This window comes from Pantherophis guttatus, chromosome 7, assembly GCF_059756535.1.
Source record: "Pantherophis guttatus breed Tessera chromosome 7, ASM5975653v1, whole genome shotgun sequence".
In the NCBI taxonomy this organism is placed as follows: Eukaryota; Metazoa; Chordata; class Lepidosauria; order Squamata; family Colubridae; genus Pantherophis; species Pantherophis guttatus.
In genome coordinates, this window is record NC_142069.1 from 56,606,295 (window position 1) to 56,628,586 (window position 22,292).

The 22,292-nt window shown below is 38.9% G+C and overlaps 1 protein-coding gene across 8 annotated transcripts in view; it reads left to right on the plus strand.

The window, feature by feature from the left end:
- The window catches only part of CNTN1 (contactin 1), a 315,977-nt gene extending 295,468 nt beyond the window's left edge, over positions 1 to 20,509 (plus strand). For all 8 annotated transcript variants that reach the window (XM_060689023.2, XM_087873256.1, XM_060689029.2 and 5 more), the window contains 6 exons: positions 3,754 to 3,988; positions 9,197 to 9,300; positions 11,764 to 11,950; positions 12,538 to 12,650; positions 16,271 to 16,427; positions 17,508 to 20,509. In XM_060689023.2, the coding sequence (XP_060545006.1) occupies positions 3,754 to 3,988; positions 9,197 to 9,300; positions 11,764 to 11,950; positions 12,538 to 12,650; positions 16,271 to 16,427; positions 17,508 to 17,587 (876 nt within the window). In that variant the 3' untranslated portion in view covers positions 17,588 to 20,509. The remainder of the gene's footprint in view (positions 1 to 3,753; positions 3,989 to 9,196; positions 9,301 to 11,763; positions 11,951 to 12,537; positions 12,651 to 16,270; positions 16,428 to 17,507) is intronic.
- Positions 20,510 to 22,292: the final 1,783 nt, after the last annotated feature.

The window sequence follows — 22,292 nt, forward strand, 5'->3', positions numbered from 1 at the left end:
TTCATTTATTGGAATAAAAATTTGAGAGTTCCAGGTTTTCCCTCAGTAAATCAAAACCCCAAATCCAACCCCTGCACCCATCAGTCCATCACATGGCCCAATCACCATCCATCCCAACTTGAGCCATCACTGCAACCACTCCTCCTCCAGATGCAGGAAAACCATGACCTTGACTGAAGGGAAGAATGCTATTATGTCTAACTACAATCACTCTACTGAATCCTCCCTCCTACTTTCCCAAGTGCAAAAAGTTGGCAGCGTGGAAGCTTCTGGTGTTAATATGGCTTCCAAAGCTGACACACCACTGAATATAATGGAACTAAATGTGACATGACAATATTTTATTTTTTACTCCTTTTTATGCGCTTCCCACTCTATGGTTCCAACTCCATGTGGCTGTCCCGGCTCCCAGAAGACTCAACAGTAGGCAGCTGGCCTGACCGGCTTCTTCTCCGCTTCCAGCGGCTTCCAGCTGGGGTTTGGAAACCACAGAGGAAGCCATCTTCAGTGTTCAGATGGTGGCGGCAGTAGCGCGGTCTCCCCATGCAGAGCTGCAGCTGACTTCGCCCTTCGCCATCTCTCTGGCCCGGCTGCCATAAGACTCTCTGCCCCGGCTCCTGGAAGACTTGGCAGCAGGTGGCTGGTCTGACCGGCGTCTTCTCTGCTTCCAGGGGCTTCCAGCCAGGTGCTCACCAGCTTCACCCAATGAACATGGTGAGGCCTGGGAGGCGTGCAAGCGGGGGAGGGAACAGGTGCTCGCTCAGCTTGGCACCTTTGGGCCACTCGCGTTCTCTCCCCACAGGAGGGGCAGGGCTTGATGGCGCACAGAGGGAGCCTCTCTCTGCTGGGCCCCCCTGATAATAATAAGGCCAAGCCCTTATTTCGTGGTTCAAAAGAAATTAAGACTGTCTTATTTTCGGGGAAACACGGTAGTTAGAAAATTATCATATATTCCATACCGACCTTGAATACTATTGCCTTCAGTCTGTATATATTTGAAAGCTACATTTTATAATTTTAAATAATTTTAAAAGTTTAAAGTTAAGGATGCTTTTAATAAAGAATTAGTAAAAATTAATACCAATAAAGTTACTACGAGTGTTCATATTTCTATTTGCTCTGTGCTTGTTGACTATACAATTACAACTGTTCAATCAATCAGAATAGAGCTGGAAGAGGCCTTGGAGTTATTCTAGTCCAGTCCAGCTCAAGCAGGAGACCTATACCATTTCAGACAAGTCACTGTCCAATCTCTTCTTAAAAACCCCCAGTGATGAAACTTCTGAAGGCAAACTCTTCCACTGGTTAGGAAGTTTCTCCTTAATTCCAGGTTGCTTCTCTCCTTGAATAGTTTCCATCCATTGTTTCTTGTCCTGCCCTCTTGTGCTTTGGAAAATAAATTGACCACCTCCTCTTTGTGGCAGCCTCTCAAATACTGGAATATTGCTATGTCCCCCACTAGTTCTTCTTTTCTCTAGACTAGCCAAACCCAAATCCTGCAACCATTCTTCATATGATTTAGTTGCTCTTCTTTGTGCTGTTTCCAAAATCTCAACATCTTTTTTGTAATGTGGTGACCAAAACTAGATGTAGTATTCCAGGTGTGTCCTTACTAAGACTTTATAAAGCAGTAGTAATACTTCATGTGATTTAGATTCTATGCCTCTACTTACACAACCAAGGATTGTATTAGCTTTTTTGGCTGCTGCCAACACTACTAACTCACTGCTAGTCCGTCCACTAGGACTCCAAGGTCCCTCTCATATTTACTTTTTTAAATCAGGTTTTGCCCAGGTGTAAAACCTTGCTTTTATCCAAGATAAATTTCTCTTGTTGGATAAGGCCCATTGTTCAAGTCTGTAAAGATTTTTTTTGGATCCTGAGCTTGTCTTCTGTGATGTTGGCTATTCCTGTCAGCTTAGTGTCATCTGAAAATTTGATGAGTTCCCCTTCTAGTCCATCATCTAAGTCATTTATGAAGATATTGAAGAGTACTGGGCCTAAGATGGAACCTTTTGGTACCCCACTGCTTCCTTCCTTCCATGTAGATGTAGTATTGTTAAAAACTACTTGTGAATATGGTTTGTCAGCCAGTTACAATTCCATCTGGTAGTGATGCTGTCTATCCCACATTTACATTCTGATACAAAAAATTCGTATTAAAATAACACTGTCAGGGTTCCAAGTAATACCCCCAATGAAAGAAGACTCCAAGGCTTGAGTTTCCTCAAAGTTCCTTTTTATTGAAGATGTCATATTGGCACATCTGGGAAAACCCGAATCTGAAAGTTTCCAAACTGGAGGCACCTCCCAGTCATCCGACTCCAGGTGCCAGGGCAAGGCATCCTTGACTCTCTGAGAAAGGAATTTTATTTTGACTACATATCACCCATACTCTATGAAATCCCCCCTCCCATTTTCCCACAAAAGAAAATGTGGCAGTCCTGAAGGCCCAAATGTAAAAGATGGCTTCCAGGTCTGACAAACACATTATAATAAAAATATTTAAAATATTTCAGAAATAAACATGTACAAGTTATTTTACTGTTGAAATATATTTTTAAGAAAACTTTGGAAATGTTTCTATAACTATAAAAAATAGTTATTTGACTTCTTTGAGATTCTATGAAAGCTCTTTCATAGAATTGGCTATCTTGTTTTAGAAATAAAATTAATGGTTATAAAGTTATTTCCACTACTACTGTATATATCCACTAATATATTTCCTTAGTACCAATTAAAAAGAATGTAGAACTTAAAACAACATCTATTTTTTCCTGTAATGTCTATTTCATCTTCTCTCTAAAACCTTTAGTGACTAAAATCCACATGTGTATATCTGTCTTAAAAAATGGAACTATTTTAGAAAAAGCAAACAGAAATAGGTCCTACCTTTGGAGTAGATTTTTTTTAAAAAAGAACCTATTATATTTTGGGTCATACAAAGTCAGTACCACACTTTATTTGTCAGGGTAAATGTCTAACTTCACCATAATCACAGGCCCAGGGCCATGCAAGGGTTAACCGATCACACATCCCATCATCCCCTTAACCACACCTTACCTTTAGGCTCCTCCCCCTAGGTATAAGAACTCTCCCCACGTGGAGATCGATGAGATCCAAGAACGTACCTGTAAATGGAAAGATCTGATGTCAGTAAGTGCTATGCTTGATAGGCCTGGAACAAGCCAGGCAAGAAATAAAAGATACCTGAAACTTATAACTACTTGTCTTTTGAGTTATTGGGCTAGATCCATTCTATATCATTATTTAGGTAAAATCATAGCATTGTAATAATTCAGATTTAATCATCTATACTGGATATATGCCTACAGCTCTAAATGCACAAATCATTGATACTAGTTTTTATTATATAAAGACATTTCAATCTATTTGTATTCAAAATCTATATATTATGAGATAAAGGCTAACAGTAAGGGGAGGAATAAAAAATGAGGGTAACTATATAAGCTGATATTGTAGAAGGTCTTTTATAAAAGTTATTTTATATTTAGAAAGTATTTGATCTGTGATTTTAAGATGGTTTCAGATTATCTGTGAGAAAGAAGAAGACAATCTAGAAACTTTCCACCTGACAAGCCTTGAGCAAAAAAAAAAAAATGTATTTCCTTACTTAGAATCTTCATGCGAACATTCCTCCTAGTAGATGATAATATTGAAATTTTATTTATACTCATTCAAACAAAGAACTAAAATGAAAGGAATGCATAATTCTTATGTTTTGTCTTATAGCCTTTGCCAAAAGAGTATCACTTTGGTAATAATTTTGGATATGTGGTAGCTTTCAAGTCCTTTGATCAAAATGATTGGAAAAGTGTTATAGTTCCTCAACCTGAAATTGGTCGGTATGTCCATAAGGATGAATCAATGCTTCCTTCATCAAAGTATCAAGTAAAGGTGAAAGCATTTAATAACAAAGGGGAAGGACCTTTTAGTCTTACTGCTATTATCTATTCGGCAGAAGATGGTGAGTAAAAGATGGTGTGATGAAAGTTAAGAATAGGTTTTGTTATGCTTGCTGCAATGTACAAAAAATAATTCTCATGTAAACAGTCTAATTCCTAAGATCTATTTCCAAAGATAATTAAGTTGACTGCTCACATATCTGAGTCAATTCTGACCTGTAATATCAGAGGAATCCATTTTTCTTGGATGAATTGAAAGTAGAACTGAGCCCAAGGATGTCTGCCATGAGAAGAAAGCAAAATTCAGGAAAGTGCATGTCATGATAATTCATGTTTTAAGTGAATATCAAATAAAGCAATGTATTATAAAAGTTTCAGATTGTTAGGCCATCTCAGGTTAATTAACATTTCTGTATAAAAAATCAATTTTCTATTATTTTACTGAGCATATTGCAATGCAAGCCAAGCTTCTGCATCTCTGGAAATACACTAAAATTCTAAATGTAATAAAATCACTAGTATAAAAAGTTAATTTAAATACCTTTCCATACAAGATTATTCAGTTTTATTTATGAAATTAAATAAAATTGAAATTTATGAACATTTTCATCCAATATATAATTGTTTCCTCTGAGCAGTAACTACTTGATGCCTATTTGACTGAGTGCCCAGTTACAGGATTAAATATATGAAAGGTTTTTTTGAGCTTTTATGTTGCAACTTGCTAAAAAAAGATCTTCAGAAGAGCATTAATAATAATAATAATAATAATAATAATAATAATAATAATAATAATAATAATAATTATTATTATTATTATTTTATTTCTATACCGCCCTTCTCCCGAGGGACTCAGGGCGGTGTACAGCCTATTTAAAAACACAGACAAAACAGCAATTAAAATTTAAAATAATTAAATAAATTGGCTCTGATTTAAAACCCCAAAAAATTTAAATACCCCAATTTAAAACTATTATGTTGATAGTCCGGCCTGGCGGAACAACAGGGTCTTCAGTGCGCAGCGAAACACCCGGAGGTCGGAGATCTTACATATTTCCGGGGGCAGTTCGTTCCACAGGGCTGGGGCTCCCACAGAGAAGGTCCTCCCCCTGGGTGTCGCCAGCCGACATAACTTGGCCGATGGCACCCGGAGGAGACCCTCTCTGTGGGAGCGAACTGGTCGGTGGGAGGCTATTGGTGGCAGAAGACGGTCTCGGAGGTACCCGGGTCCTATGCCATGGAGCGCTTTAAAGGTGGTAACCAACACCTTGAATCGCACCTGGAAGACCACTGGGAGCCAGTGCAGCTCGCGCAGGAGGGGTGTCACATGGGCACAACGAGTTGCGCCCATAACCACCCGCGCGGCCGCATTCTGGACCAGTTGGAGCCTCCGAGTGCTCTTCAAGGGGAGCCCCATGTAGAGAGCATTACAATAGTCCAACCGGGAAGTAACAAGGGCATGAGTGACCGTGCGCAGGGTGTCCCGATCCAGAAAGGGCTGCAACTGGCGAATCAGGCGAACCTGATAAAAGGCCCCCCTGGCCACGGCTGTCATATGCTCTTCTAAAGACAGCCGCGCGTCCAGGAGGACACCCAGATTGCGAGCCCTCTCTGTGGGGGGCAAAGATTCACCCCCAATAGTCAGCGATGGCACCTGCTGACTATATCGGGGCGCCGGAAGCCACAGCCACTCGGTCTTGGAGGGGTTGAGTCTGAGACCCGCACGGCCTCCAGGCAGTGAGACATCACATCAAGGGCATCGTTGGGGTGGTCTGGGGTGGAGATGTACAGCTGAGTATCATCAGCGTACAGATGGCACTTCACCCCAAAACCACGGATGATCTCACCCAGCGGCTTCACATAAATGTTGAACAGGAGGGGCGAGAGGACCGACCCTTGCGGCACTCCCCATGCGAGACGCCTCGAGGTCGACCTCTGTCCCCCTGCCAACACGAACTGCGAGCGGTCGGAGAGGAAGGAGGAGAACCACCGCAAAACGGTGCCCTCTATTACTAACCCCCTCAATCGCTGCAGCATGATACCATGGTCGATGGTATCAAAAGCCGCTGAGAGATCTAATAGGACTAGGACAGAGGAGCAACCCCTGTCTCGAGCCTTCCAGAGATCATCCACCAACGCGACCAATGCCGTTTCTGTGCTGTACCCCTGCCTGAAGCCCAACTGGTACGGGTCTAGATAGATAGCTTCATCCAGGTGCCGGGGAAGTTGTCGTGCCACCACGCTCTCAACAACCTTCGCCACAAAACGAAGGTTGGAGACTGGACGATAGTTGGCTAATTCAGCCGGGTCCAGGGAAGGCTTCTTGAGGAGGGGCCTCACTACTGCCTCTTTCAAGGCGGCAGAAAAGGCACCCTCACTCAGAGAAGCACCTATAATCCCCTGGAGCCAGCCTCGTGTAACCTCCCGGGAGGCCAGTACCAACCAGGAGGGACATGGGTCCAATAAACACGTGGCGGCACTAATCTTATCCAGAACCCTGTCCACATCCTCGGGAGTCACAGGATCAAACTCCTCCCAGATAACATTCTCAAGACCTGCCCTGGTCTCCTCCCGTGGACTCATCCAATCGGAGTCCAAGCCATCCCGAATCCGAGCGACTTTATTGTGCAGGAATTGCACAAAATCCTCAGCACGACCCTGCAAGGGATCTTCCCGCACTCCCCCCCGAAGAAGGGAGTGGGTCACCCTAAACAGGGCGACTGGGCGGTTCTCTGCAGATGCGATAAGAGCGGAAAAATGGTTAGATTTTGCCGCTTTTATCGCCACTAGGTAGGTCTTGATATAAGACCTCATCTGTGTCCAGTCGGAATCGGATTGACTAGTCCTCCAAATGCTCTCTAGGCGTCTTTTCCGACGCTTCATCTCTCTCAGCTCCTCAGAGAACCAGGGAGCTAATTGAGATCGGCATCGGGTCAGAGGCCGCAAAGGCATGACGCGGTCCAAAGTTCCAGCGGCCACCCTTTCCCAGGCGGCCACCAGCTCTTCAGTCGAGTCGTGTGTTAGAGTCTCAGGAAACGGCCCAAGCTCCTTCAGGAACCTTTCGGGATCCATCAGGCGCCTGGGACGGAACCATCTGGTCAGTTCCGTCTCCCTGCGGCGGGGGGCAGGCAGTAGGAAAGTCTAATTGAAGGAGTGAATGATCTGTCCATGACAAGGGTTTAATATCTAGGTCCCCTCTACCAAGATCATTCAACCACTGACCAGAGATAAAAATCAAGTCCAGAGTGTGTCCCCCTATGTGTTTGGGCCTTGAACTAACTGGGTCAGGTCCAAGGCCGTCATGGAAGCCATGAACTCCCGAGCCACCTCTGACGCCTCACCCGCGGATGGGAGGTTGAAATCCCCCATGACAATAAGTCTGGGGGTATCGACCGCCACCCCGGCAATGATGTTGAGTAGCTCGGGCAGGGTCGCTGCCACGTGGCAGGGAGCCAGGTACGTAGTCAGCAAACCCATCTGCACCTCACGGCCCCACTTCACACAAAGGGACTCACATCCGGCTATCTGAGGAACAGTGGTCTCCCTCGGACAGAGACTCTCCCTAATGATCACCGCCACTCCCCCACCCCTCCCCTGGGCCCTTGGCTGATGAAATGCACGGAAACCTGGCGGGCAAATCTCGACGAGGGGGACCCCCCCTCTTGGCCCAACCAGGTCTCTGTAATACCTGCCAGGTCTGCACCCCCCTCCAAAATAAGATCACAGATGAGGGGGGCTTTATTAACCACCGACCTGGCATTACATAACATCAGCCGCGGACCCTGGGCCTGAGGCTCTACACAACCCAGGACACGAGTCACGCATTGGGGACCGGAGTGCACAATCGCTCGGAGACAGCGCGTGTGTACCCCCGACACTTGATATGACCCCCTGCGCCCATCATACCTGCCCCTCCCACTCATTATTTCAATTACACAGCCCTTTCTATCGTCCCCCTGCCCCCCGGTTAAATTTCCTTTCGCGACCCCTCTGCTGCAGCTAATCGACCCATCATCCCGCGCAGTCGCTATCTGGACCCCCCCAGGTCCACTTTTACAACCCCCACCCGCCCTCCCGGGTCCCCTTAAAATTTTCCTTAAAAATTTAGCTAAAAAACCCCTCAACCCCCTCTTTGCTGCATGCCATCTCTCGGGGTCCCAAAGCCCGTCATCAAGATAGGCCCTCGATAACATGGAGGGCCAGGCCTGCGAGAGGGGGGAGTCTCGCAGCGCAAGAAGGTCGGTTGATCTTTCCATCACAAATGAATTTTTATAGACATTGGACTGCCTTCAGTGAATTGTGTTCACGAGTAGGTTAATATTTTCTTTTAAAAATATTTAAATAGAGCAGCAGCATCTGTTTAATGTAGTTAATCTTGAATTAATCAAAATGCAACAAGCAATTCAAAAATTAGTTTTATATATGTGTGTGTGTGGTATGTATGTATGTGATGAATGATCTAGTAAAGTCAAAACTATAGGACACCCAAACTGTTTGCATTTATTCTGTCTATAACAAAAAATAAACCACACATTTTAGGCACTTGGGGAAATTCAATAATTGCACCTAACCATCACTGCACATTTAGATACATAATTTGGATACTAAAAAAAGAATTATTCATTCAATGCCTAATCAATGGTTATTTCATAAAAACATCTATATCTCTCTCTCTGCAATATACTAGTACTTCGTTTCTTTATGATGTTAGTGAGAAACTACTATGTTTCTCCAAAAATAAGACCCTGTCTTATATTTTTTTTGAACCCTGAAATAAGCGCTTGGCCTTATTGCCATGCGCTCAAAAGCCTGATTGGTCTTATTATTGGGGATGTCTTATTTTGGGGAAAACATCAGGAATTTTGTGAATCAGGAATTTTGTGAATTTATATATTCACACATTTTTTAAAATTTACATACAGTAGGTTTGGTATTTGATTATTTTAAATGGTTCATAAATCTCCTTTTCAGAGTTCAAGGCAACTTGCTTAAGTAGAAACAAAATGAAAGATAAAACTGGCAGGTTTCTTGCCATAATTTCAGAAGTGGCTTGCCATTGTTTCTTCCTAGGGCTAAGGGCAAGTGACTGGCCCAAAGTCACCCAGATGACTTAATCTGGTTGCTAAAGGCACCAGACTAGAAACTGGAAGAAATATTGACCACACTGCCAAAGAAAACACCAAATGAAATAATTGGAAATCCTTGATTATTTACTCTACATTAGTCAGAATATTGGATTCACAATATTAATATTCTGTTCAATTTTCCAGCTCCTACTGAAAGGCCTAGAAATGTGAAAATAAAAGTTCTGTCATCCATGGAAGTTTCTGTTTCCTGGGAGCACATTTTCAATCCAGTTGTTACTGGGTATGAGGTGAGCTTAAAAATGCATTCTCTTTTATTACTCATACCACAAGATACAAAAGAACTGAACATGATATTTAATTCATATTTATTTTTATAGTCAAAAAGTGTATCTGAGTTTGAAATGAATTATAAATACAAGAATAGCTTTGGAGAATTAGATACTTCTGCCCTTTACTATTCCTGAAGTTTCTGTCTATATAAAAATACTATAGTGATTCATAAATGATTAAACAAATAATTACCAGAAAATGCAATAATGGAAATACAAGTAGCTTCTGACTTATGACCCATTCTCATTCTCCCATTCAGAAGAAATTACTTGACACTTCCATAGTTGTCATCTAGACATGCTAAATACAAGAGGTTTTATCTGCAATGCCTTATTGAAAGGATTAGTACAAACCACAGTCCTGTAGTAAAAGGAGACATTAGGTGTATGAGCCAACCTGTTCTCAACCTGAAACAACTGGCAGGAGGAGGAATAACTCTTAAATGTACAAACTTTTTTCTCCTGTCAACCTGCCAAAACCAAATTTTCTATTCCCCATCACTTCTGAGATGTTGTACTAATAAATCCCTTTCACCCATCTCTTCCCACTTATGACTGTAAACTTGTTGCTAGTATCCTTACAATTTATTTTGACTGTTTCCTAATATGATTTGATTGCTTGACTATCACTAAGTGTTGTACCTTATGATTCTTGACAAATGTAATTTTTCTTTTATGTACACTGAGAGCATATGCACCAAGAAAAATTCTTTGTGTGTCCAGTCACACTTGGCCAGTAAAGAATTATATTCTATTCTATTGTATTCTAAATCAGTAAAATATTTTAAAAGGAAAGTATAGAGGTAGTTCTTGACTTACACAACTGAGCCCAAAAGGAAAGTATAGAGGTAGTTCTTGACTTAAAACAATTGAGCCCAAAATTTCTGTTGTTACGTGAGTTTTGCCCCATTTTACAACCTTTCTTGCCACAATTGTTAAGTGAATCACTACAGTTGATAAGTTAGTAACCTGGTTGTTAAGTAAATCTGGTTTCCCCATTGACTTTACTTGTCAAAAGGTCACAAAGGCCCACATAGCCTTGGGACACAACAGTCATAAATATGAACCAGTTGCCAAGCATCTGGTTTTGATCACATAATCATGGGGATGCTACAAAGGTTGAAAACGGTCATAAGTCACATTTTTCAGTGCCATTGTAACTTTGAATGGTCACTAAATGAACTGTTGTAAGTAGAGGACCTGTACTCGCCCACCTAGAATCTCTTAGCCAAATATCAAAGAAGCAGGAAATCTTACACCATTACTTACCTGGCAAATTGGATATATCCCTGGAGTGAAAATCACTTCCCTTTGGCTATTACTTCCCAGTGTTTGTTCTATCTTTAGGAAGCCTTGGGTGACTTAAAGCTTTCTCCCAACAGCTCCAGGCTCTTGCTTTGGGAAGATCCCCAATCATTTTGCTCATGCATGCATGCATGCCCCTCTACCAAGGTTGTAATGACTCTTCTAAAGTGATTCCTCCAAAAGGATTCAATCTAAATAGTGGAGTTGCTGGGAGTAAAGAGTATTCCAGGAAAAAAATGTCCTACCAGTTTCTATGACCGAAAGATGCTGTTTAAAAAGCAAATGGACTTTCTTAGTTTTTTCCTTGAAAATGTTTTGATTCTCATCCAAGAAGCTTCTTCAGTTCTGAAGTCAAGAAGCTTCTTGGATAAGAAGCAAAATGTTTTCAAGGAAAAGAACAAGAAAAACCAGTTACCTTTTAAACAGCATCTTTGGGGCTGTCCGAAAGATGCTATTTAAAAGGTAACTGGTTTTTCTTGTTCTTTTCCTTGAAAACATTTTGCTTCTGGATGATTGTGTCATTTCTACATCATATCCTGCCATTCTGTTTGAAGCAGGGCGGGGGTGGGAAGAATGGCTTGCTGGCATTTTTCTCATGCTTTTGCTTTTGCTATAACTCTTTGGAATTAGGGAGGGGGATTGTCTTCTGAGACAGAGCAAACTTCCTCTCAGCTGGTTCCAGCCTGGTTTCAAGGCCGTCATACCCTGAGAGTGGACCATTATCTGCCTAACACCTCAGAGTTCTCAAAACAACCTTGCGGCATCACATTGGCTGCTGGTGGACTGGCCAGGGGGTTGGTTTGGGGATGAAAGAATTGCTTTGTACTTTGCGTGGGCTTTTTCAGATTCGACCTGACTATACTGCAACCACACTCTCTCAGTAAAAGTTTTTATGATTCTTGAGTCAAGAGTCTTGCTTTTCTGAGGGACCAGCTAGGGCAGCGGGGCAGGTCCTTACAGACTGAGAATCTTAGTTTTTCTGTTTCTCCTGCTGAGTTAGTTCTAAAATCTGGTATGTTTTTAAATATAAGTTTCCATTGCTTTTGAAATAATTAGGAGTAATTATTTCAAATATATATTTCCTTTTACATTTGACTTTTTTTTTCATTTTTACAGATCAGTTACTGGTCCAGCAGTGAAAAAGAAATAGCTGCAAGTAGAGTGCAAGTGAGCAGTCGGAATTTTTCAGTAATGTTAGAAAACCTGAAACCTTATACAAAATACTATACAAAAGTTGCAGCTTTCAATGCAGCTGGCATTGGACCTTACACTTATCCTTTGGATTTTGTTACAGAAAAAGCACGTAAGTATCTAAAGTAGGAGATGGAGATGAATAGTAAAGATAATATCAGATGGACATAGAATAAAGGAAACTTATATCTGTAGACTTCATCAGACAACACAATTTGTCTTAAAACTCCTTGTTCAAGGATGAGCTCAATGTAAAATGTCTGGGAGCTTGAAATAGTCCATTTTTGGTTTGTGGATATTGTAATGTTTTAATTACCTTAAATTAATTTTTTTCATATGGAATTGCCAGTTTGTCTAAATGTACTCAGTCATTGATGGTAAATTATGCATATTGGTAGATACACAAACCTCTGGTGTGAACAGTATCATCTTGGCTGCATAGTTTTGCTTCTCTTCCATAGATCACTGTGACGTGGTCTGCAAATGCTGGACAGTAGCTGCATAAGATTTGGTGACAATTTTTAAGCAAGAGGAAGCTATGAATAATTGTATAAATCAGAATGGGAAGTAGATAGTAGATGATATCATTCTGAATTTTACTTGGGGACATAAATAGACAAATGTGTATGACTGAGAGAATAATGTTTATAAAATTTAATTGTACTGGTTAGAATAAAGGTATGTGCTATTTTTTTTTAGCTCCAAGGCAGCAACCAAGAATTATTAATGCTGTAAGGTCGGGTTCAAAGTACATCATCACATGGGAGCATGTTAAGTCACAGTCCAATGAATCTACTGTGAAAGGATATAAAGTAAGATTGATATTTAAGCCTTTTGGGCATAACTGGGTAATACTGGCTGTTTTGTTGCCCTATTTGAATTGTGTGTTCATAAAGTAAATTGCTATTTAAAAGGAAGAGAGTTAAGTGATATTTAAGAAAGGATATCTTAGAGTTAGACCATAAAAAGCAAACTTTGGTTCCAGTGAATACAGGAATCTTATGAAATTTCTTTTCTTTTTTTTTTTATTGCAAAAGTTTTACAATTACATTTTCACCCCTTTCCCCCCCTCCACCCCCCCAAACTTCCCCATCTTCCCCAACCCTCCCTAACCCTCCTCTCCCCCCAGACTTCCCTATAATATACTCATAACTCGTAAAAAAAAACACATTAAAAAAACCCTTAATATGACACTTAAGTATAAACTTGAACCCCTCCCTCCCCTGTATAATTTTTCTCTTTACCTCATTACATTAAAATATTTCTAATACATTATTTTCAAGTAAAAGCTATTTGATACTTTCTAGTTTGATATTTGTTCTGAACATATTCTATCCACCTTTTCCATTCCCATTCATAAGTCTCTTGTGAACAATCTTTTAAGTATGCTGAAATCTTCGCCATCTCTGCAAAACTGGCCATCTTCAAAATCCATTCTTCAATAGTGGGCAAAGCTTCATTTTTCCAATATTTGCCTATCAACAATCTTGCTGCTGTTATCATATACAATATCAATTTTGTTTCACCCGATGTAAAACCCTTAACTATACCCAATAAAAACAATTGTGGAGAGAATTGAATTTTTTTCTTCAAAACATTCTGCATGACCCACCAAATTTTTATCCAAAAAGCCTTAACTTTCCTACAGGTCCACCAAACATGATAATACGTAGCATCCAAACATTCACATCTCCAACATTTTGGCTGAACATTAGGGTACATACATGACAACTTTTTGGGATCTAAATGCCATCTATAAAACATTTTATAGAAATTTTCCCTCAGGTTCTGCGACTGTGTAAATTTAACATTCTGAACCCAAATTTTTTCCCATGTTTCCAACATCACTGGTTCTTCAAAATTTTGTGCCCACTTAATCATACAGTCTTTAACTAATTCAGTTTCTGAGTCCCTTTCTAGCAAAACATTATAAAGCCTTTTGATATGCATTGGACCTTTCTCTCTTATATGTCTAACCAATTCTTCCTCGTGCAACATAATACCAGTTTTTTGGTCCTCTTTCCATCTCAATTGTAATTGATTATATTGTAACCAAGTTAAATTAATCCCTTCGTCCAACAGTGTCTGCAATGTCTTCAGCTGCCATCTGCCCGCATCTGTAAAAAGAACCTCTTTGTATAAAAACCCCCCGAGTGACATTATATTTGTATTCCACAAAGTATGACCAAGCGGTATTTTATAATCCCATTTGAGTCGATGCTTCTTCCAAACTCTCATCAAAGAGTCTCTAAGTATATGACTTTTAAATACTTTATCAACTTTGTCATCATAAAATAAGTAAGCATGCCATCCAAATTCGAGATCAAAACTTTCTGCATTCAATATTCCAGTCTTTTTCCTTCCAAACCAATCACTTGTTAAATTTAAAGCTGCTGCATCATAATATAACTGTAGGTTTGGAAGTTTAAGACCTCCTCTTTCTGGAACATCTTGCATAATTTTCAATTTCACTCTCGGCTTTTTCTCGTTCCAGACAAACTTATTCACACCAGTTTGCCAGACTTTCAATTGTTTATCACTTTTGAGCACCGGAATCATTTGAAACAAAAAAAGAAATCTTGGCAAAATGTTCATCTTAACTGCTGCAATTCTTCCAAGTAGAGACAGCTGCAGTTTTTTCCAAATCTCCATGTCTTTCTGCACCTCTCGCCACAACACCTCATAATTATTTTGAAACAATTTCATGTTTGATTCTGCAACCTGAACTCCTATATATTTTACCTTAGGTACAGTCTCAAAACCTGCCCTCCTTTCTAGCTCATGTTTGCGATCTTGTGTCATATTGTTAGCTATCATTTTAGTCTTTTTTGGATTCTGTCTAAAACCTGAAACTTTACCATAGTCTTGTATAATGTCCTTCATCAAGATTATTGATTCCATTGGTTGTGATAGGGTAACAACCAGATCATCTGCAAATGCCTTTATTCTATAATCCTCTTGCCTAATCATTATACCTTTCAAGATATTAGAGTCCCGTATTGTATTTAGCAAGACTTCTAATGTTAGAATAAATAAAAGTGGGGACAACGGACACCCGTTATGAAATTTCTCTCAAGATCTATTATATTGATAATTCAGCTAATTCTTAGAAATTACCTTCTAATATGAGCCTTGACAAGATATAAAAATAGCTATAAGGCAGAGAAACATACCTATGAGTTCTTATTCTCTTACACTAATAAGTGTAAGAGTAATCAATCAACTTTTGTATTAGTATCTATTATGCTCAGAGCTGATTCATCTTCTGTATGATGACATACATGTCACTTCTTTTCAGTGGTGGAAAGAAGGAAACAGACTGGAGATCAGTGTAAACCAGGGGTCCTGGCTGGGGAATTCTGGGAGTTGAAGTCCATAGGTCTTAAAGTTGTCAAGGTTGGACATCCCTCACAGTGTGTAAGCAGCGATGGCTGAGGCAATCTATTTGGTACTTTCTTTATTTCAGCAAGAAGGAAACATTAGGAACAATGGTCTACAGAGCACAGAAAAAGAATGAACCATAAAGGAGACAGGGCATAATTGCTTCCATCTTATATCCTCATATAAGATGGAAGCAATTATATCCTCATATGAAGTGTGGAAGTGTTGCTGTTGACTTCTCATAACGGTAATTGGTTAATGCTGTTCGTATGTAATACCACCATTGTTTCCTATTCCCAGTGATCATATATAGGAAATTAATGATTTGATTTCCTGGTAGAGCCCATCCTCTTTGCCCATTACTACTTGCTCTGCTTACACCACAGAAACAACAGAAAATTTAAATATACCAGTTATGTCAGGTGTGCCTCCTTTCAATACTCAGGAAAGAAAAACCCCGACTCCATTTTCATAGAGAAAGGTACTTTTACTGAGTATGAACTGAATGCAACCATAGAAAAGCAATATCTGAAGCATAGGCGCGAAAATCACATATAGAAAGCATCCCCTCCCAACTGTCCAGCGTAAATCATCCAATCCACAGGTCCTCCAGAGATCATGTGGGAGCACACGTCAGGCAGTGTCATCCTCTTGGTATGCCCCGACCGTTGACCTTGAAACATATCAACTTCAAAGAAAGAACTGCAGCAAAGATTCACTTTCGTTTTCCTCCAGCACGCTTCCCCCCCAAGAATCCCCTAGCTCCCCCTCCCCCGTTTCCATGGCAGCCGAGCAAGTAAGCATCAAAAGAGTGGAGGCTGACAGGTTACTTAAATATAATTTACTAATGTTCTCTCCCTAAGCCTTAAAAAAGGAGTGGAAGCTTTTCACTTTTATTTACAAAAATGTATATAAAATGTAATAACATATTGATTCAAGACAGCATTTATAAATATTTTGCCCTGATTTTTTAAATAATGACCTGGAGTATTAATTTGTTGGATGATGTTTGTGAATTTAACAATGCTATTTTTTTATTATTCTCTAAAAGGTGCTCTATAGACCAGATGGTCAATTTAATGGCACACTATTTAAGACCGGTAACCATTATATAGAAGTTCCTGCACCTGTTAAAGGTCAGTACATTGTTGAAGTTCGGGTCCATAGTGAAGGGGGAGATGGAGAAGTAGCTCACGTAAAAATTCCAGGTATGTATATGAAAAAATGAAACTGTATGAAAGATGTTATTTTTTTTCTATAGTTTAAGTGTTTTAATATTTAGCTAAGTTTAAGGTTTAAAATTTTAACAGTATTTCCTGGTGTCTTTTATATAGTGGTGATAATTGGTCAAGAAATATAAAATATAAATAAATATGTACAGTAGTCATTTATTTTCAAATAATTGTCTAACAAAAAATATTTTATTTGTTTTCTAGCTAATATATCATAAATATACATTTTAGTGGTTGAGAGAAGCAAATTAGCAATTTTTCACTAATAATCCCCTTCCTAAAATCTTGCTATTCTTCCTTATTGTGTGGTTGTTCCTAGAAGGGCTGAACAAAGAATGCTGATGGCGAAGCCACCAGCAGAGTCCCATGAGGTATGAGGGTCATCCTACCAAAAAAAAAAAGTAGACACCTATATTGGGCAGCAATATAGAAGGTATTGGAGATGGATGATCACTTTAGGGGCAATAACAAAGGCATTGTTTCATACTACATGGGATAAACCTATTCTACTTTATTTTACTGAGAAAACTACGTGAACAGATTATAAAATAATCTGATTATCTGATGATGTAATGCTGGATAATGACCCCCCAGGTCTGATAGGGATCCACATTCTTCTGAGGAGCTGAGGATCTTTCAGAGTATTAACGGTATAATAATGGTTAGATTTAAATCTTAGCAATGTTCTGCTACTGATATTATCATTCAGGAAAAGAAAATCCAAAACTGACAATTTGATATTGATAGTTCATTATTGATATTGATCCTGGGGCGGTCACTCTTCCGAGCCCTAGAAAGAAGGCAATGGAAAACCACTTCCCAAAAATGTTGTCAAGAAAAACAAACTGCAGGAGCTTGTCTGTGTAGTTGTCAGGAGTAAAGTCTAATTTGAAATCACACAGAGGACAAGGTTTAGCAAATAATTAGAAAATATCTGACTATCACAATTCAGAGAATACAATTTGGGGAAGAATCTTTAGAACATCTCTGTTTTACTTGTAATCTTCCTTAATCTTCAATCTTTTGTATAAAATGTAAACCTGTTTGATTTTTCAGGAGCTGCTGCTGGAATATTACCTAGCTGTCTTGGTTTATTGTTGCCTGCCCTTGGTATCCTTATCTTTTTGGAATTCTGAATGTACCTGAACATGTCCTCAGTTTAGTGCAAAGGACTGAACCTAAAAGAAATTCTTCTTTTTTTCGATTTCTTGAGGCATTGTCCTAAGCCAAATAAATTACACTTCCAAGTAAATTATCTTCCTGACTTAACTATGGAACTTCAAGGACTGAGACACCTAGAAATTCCTTCATCAAGCAACTCAAGTTTTGAAAGTTTGAGGAATATTTTTTAACATGTTCGATTATGCCTTATGAAACACTTCTGCTGATCTGCAACAGTTGCATGATTCGGTCCAATGGGGCAAGTTACAGTGTAGTGTTAAATCTAATAATGTAAGCTGTATAGTAAAAATAAAATCACCACACATAGGTGCTTTAACTTTCATAATAAATTGTGAAAACATAATAGAGATTGAAAAATTGATTGTATGTGGTATATGTAGAAGCAACTACGTCTGTCGGTACTATCCTATCTGTTTTGTGTACTGCGTTTTTTTTTAATGGCCCCTGTCATTTATGACTTTTCAGGTTTTTAAAGATACAGTCAAAGCAAAAGCATTGCACTCATTTTACAGCTTTTGTAACTTGAAGTAAATAAATGGATTGAAAACACCAGGATGCAAGTTAAGGATTTTATTTCTGGATCTATTAATAAGTATTAACAGCAAAGGATTCCAGTACCTTAATTATATAATGGAAATTTAACTCAACATATTGTTTTAAATAATGCAAATCACAGAGAAGTTTATTTTGATGTAAAATTATCTTACTAGTGTGGGAATCACCCCCCCCCCCGAAGAATGAAATATTTTGAGGAATATTAAAAAAGGCAGAATAAAATATTTCCCCCAAAAGAGAAATAAAAAATCTTAAGGAAGTCAGAAACTCAGAGCCCCAGCTCCCTGCCCCCAAGCAGATACTGGGGAGGCAGCTTTTAGAAATGCAGATTTGGTAATCCGTTGAAGACAGAATATTTTGAAATTCCCTGCAGCAAAGTCTGAACAAAGATAGGATTAGTCCTCACTCAAGATCCAAAACAAGACAAAAGCCATTAAGCCAAAATAGGAATTATTGCATCACCCATTATTGCAGTCCAAACTTCAACCAAACTTAGCTCAGACAAACACCTAGGATTTGTACTTTGCCTATAGAGCCAGCTATAACCCTTAAATAATCCCTACATGGCACCATGGGGTCTGACAACAACCAATAGAATACATGTTCTTAAACAGGAACAAGAGCTCAAGTGCAAAGCCCAAGAGAAAGTATAAAAACCCCTCACTCTCAACTCCATTATGTCAGTTGCACCAGAACCACAAACATGTGGTCCTAGTCATCAATAAATGGGCCCTCTTTTCAATCAGCCTCCAGCCTCCATTTTGTCTCCAGTGCCTTTCTCCTGGATTGGAACTGAACCAGATGGATATTTCTTCCCACAATAGCTATATAAACAAATTTACTTTTAGTATTTTATCTAAATGTAATTGCCACATTTGAATAAATTGACTTCTATCCAAATACATAATTTAGATTTTAATATTGCAGACACCTTATTTTGCTCATTATAAATATGGAAATTTGAAAAGTAATTACCTGATTGCATAAATATTGACATGAGTATAGTATTTAAAATAATGTTTAAAAATCAAAGCAAATGCTGTAATAATAAATAAATATGCAGTAAAAAGAAAACACATTAGCAGTTAACAAAATCTATCTGAAAGGATTTTTTTTCCCTCTGAGACACATATGGCTTTCTTTTAGTGAAGGCCAACCTGGAGGAAAATGATTTGCATTTTCCAATAAATTAACATTGTTTTACTTCCTAGAGTTGTAAATAAGAGTTGTAATGTCCTAATCCAATTTTCCCAATTTAATTATCCCAAGAGATAGATTCATTACAATTCAAAAATAGAGCTCAAATATTGTTTCCTTCAAATATGTTTTCAAATTTAGGGTTCCCACAAAAGATAAAGAATGTCTTTGTTCTGACTGTTTGTTCTATGCGGTATTTAAATTTTTAAAAAAGGAATACTTACTTCTTTCAGAAACTATGGTGTATTGAGAATTTGATATGAATTAAAAGAAAAAAACTGCTCAAGTTATACTGAATCATTGGCTCAAGTAATAGTGCAAGTGTCTGATGCTTCCAGTATTATAAACTTGGAGTCATTATTTTATTAGCAGAGCTTTGCTAGCTGATTTAGAAATAGAATTTAACTTTTTAGAACTGATATTGTAGATGCCCATAATGATACCATCCATGTGAAGCAAGAACAGATCTGTCAGTACTTTACACTCGTTCTTTAATTTGTATGACTTTGTATTATATATTTACATTTTAAAACTCTAGACTCTTCATGCAAAATATCAATATTTTATCAATGTTTTACTTTTGTTATAGTTTAAAACTTTTTTAAACAGTAGGTCAAAGGATAATTTCTTTTTAACTGAATGTTAGAAGATTAATAAATGTTATTCATAATTATATACTTATTTGAAGAAACTAAAGTTCATGCATAAGAAACTAATGTCTTTGGGAGTCTTCTATATATTTTGTTTTGGTTCACTTTTATGCAAGGTATCTCATATTTTATATAACTTACATTCACAATTTTTGTTTGTTTGTTTCTTTCTTTTTGCCAAAATGCATGTCTGCCTAATGAATTTCTAACACATGATAAAAATATCAAAAGTAGATATTTTTTGCATGGATAACATTTGAAAAATGAAAGCACATGTATTTAATTTAAGCTGCAATACACTTGAGCAAAATTTCATCACTCAGACTAATGAACTAATCCCAGATTTTCATTGTTCTATACAGCTGTACAAATTTTACTGAAATATTCAGTTACCAACAGTTATTGGCACAATTAACTATATACTGTATCATCTGGTTTACAATGCAAGGTTCTTAATTAAAATTTATATAGATACATTGCTTGTTTCTTTGTATTTCAGGCAATATTGATATTATTACCGGTATTTGATACTAGTAAATATTAATTTTTAAAGTTACTTTTTATCATTTTCTTTACTATTGAATAGACCAGGACTACACTTTGTCCATTTTATGGTTGAAAAATAAATTATAATTAAATAAATGTATTAATAGTACTCCAGATATAACAATTGTCATTTGAATTTTCCAGAGCCTTAGATTTCTTTGTATAGGTGTAGAGGGGAAAAGTACATGATTCATAGAAATAAAGTGTCCTAAAATATTTTCTAGTGACATATGGATTAATCAATAATCTCTTTAATGTTACTGATTTAATACATATATTTCTCAATTATCTTATTTTTTATTTTTTTTGCAATGATTAGAATGCAGTACAGGTAATCCTCAAGTTACAAATGTAGTAGAGCCTGTGAATTACATTCATAACTTGAGAATTTATTGATTGGCTCACATTAAATGAATGGATCATTTATTAATTAAATGCACAGGTTGTTAAGTGTACATGAGGTATCTCAGGGTGGTATGACCATGGAGGGCCAAGTGCTGGAAGAGGCTACCTGCTTCCAACCACCCAACTTCTCCCCCAAGCCACTGAGATATCTTATGCTTCCTTGAGGTCCCCATAGTTTTATTAGAAGAAATATCCTTCTGGGTTCAGCTCCTGTGGGGAAAAAGACACTGGAAACATGGAGACTGCTTGGAAAGATGGTTTAATGGTGGACAGGATCACATGGTTTGAGTTCCTGAACAGAAAAGGGCCGAGATGCAATAATAAAATTTCTAATAAAAAAAAAGGGCCAATGTTACCCCCATGAAGCATGATGGATCTGTGCGCATCTGTGCCGACTATAAATGTTCAATCAACAAGGCTTTGCAACAGAGCGCATACCCAGTTCTAGTGGTGCAACATCTGCTGCATTCACTAGGGAGTGGGTCAATATTTGCCAAACTGGACCTGGCCCAGGCTTACCAGCAACTGCCAGTAGATGAAAAAACAGTGGAGGCACAACAATTGTCACCCACTGGGGCGCATTTAAATGTAACCGTCTCCAATTTGGAGTCAATGCAGCCCCAGGAATTTTTCAATCTATGATGGAACACCTTCTTCAAGGCATTCCAGGGGTGGTGCCGTACTTTGATGATGTCTTAATCTCCGGCCACTCTAAAACCCAGCTACTTGAGCGACTGAAGCTAGTTCTACAGCGCTTTAAGGAGAAGGGTTTGACAGTCAGGAGAGATAAGTGCATCATTGGGGTCCAGGAGGTCGAGTTCCTGGGCTATCTCATTGATGGAACTGGCATCCACCCCACCAAATCTAAAGTTAAGGCTATCCACGAAGCTCCGGCCTCCAAAAACAAAGCGGAGCTTCAGGCTTTCTTGGGACTACTGAATTTTTACAGTGTCTTTTTAAAACAGAAAGCCACAGCTGCTGAACCACTCCATCGCCTGTTGGGGAAAGCGGTACCGTGGAGATGGGGGACAGAGGAGGAAACAGCCTTCAAAAACATCAAAACACTGCTCTCTTCAGACAGCGTCCTAATGCAATATCACGAGACGCTGCCCCTCCTGCTGACCTGCGACGCGTCACCATACGGGATTGGAGCAGTCACCAACTCCCAAATGGAACAGAGGCGCCCATCACTTACTTTTCAAAAACGATGTTCAGCACCGAAAGGAACTATAGTCAGCTGGACAAGGAAGCCTTGGCCATCATCACGGGCATCAAGCGCTTCCATGAGTACCTGTATGGCCAGAAC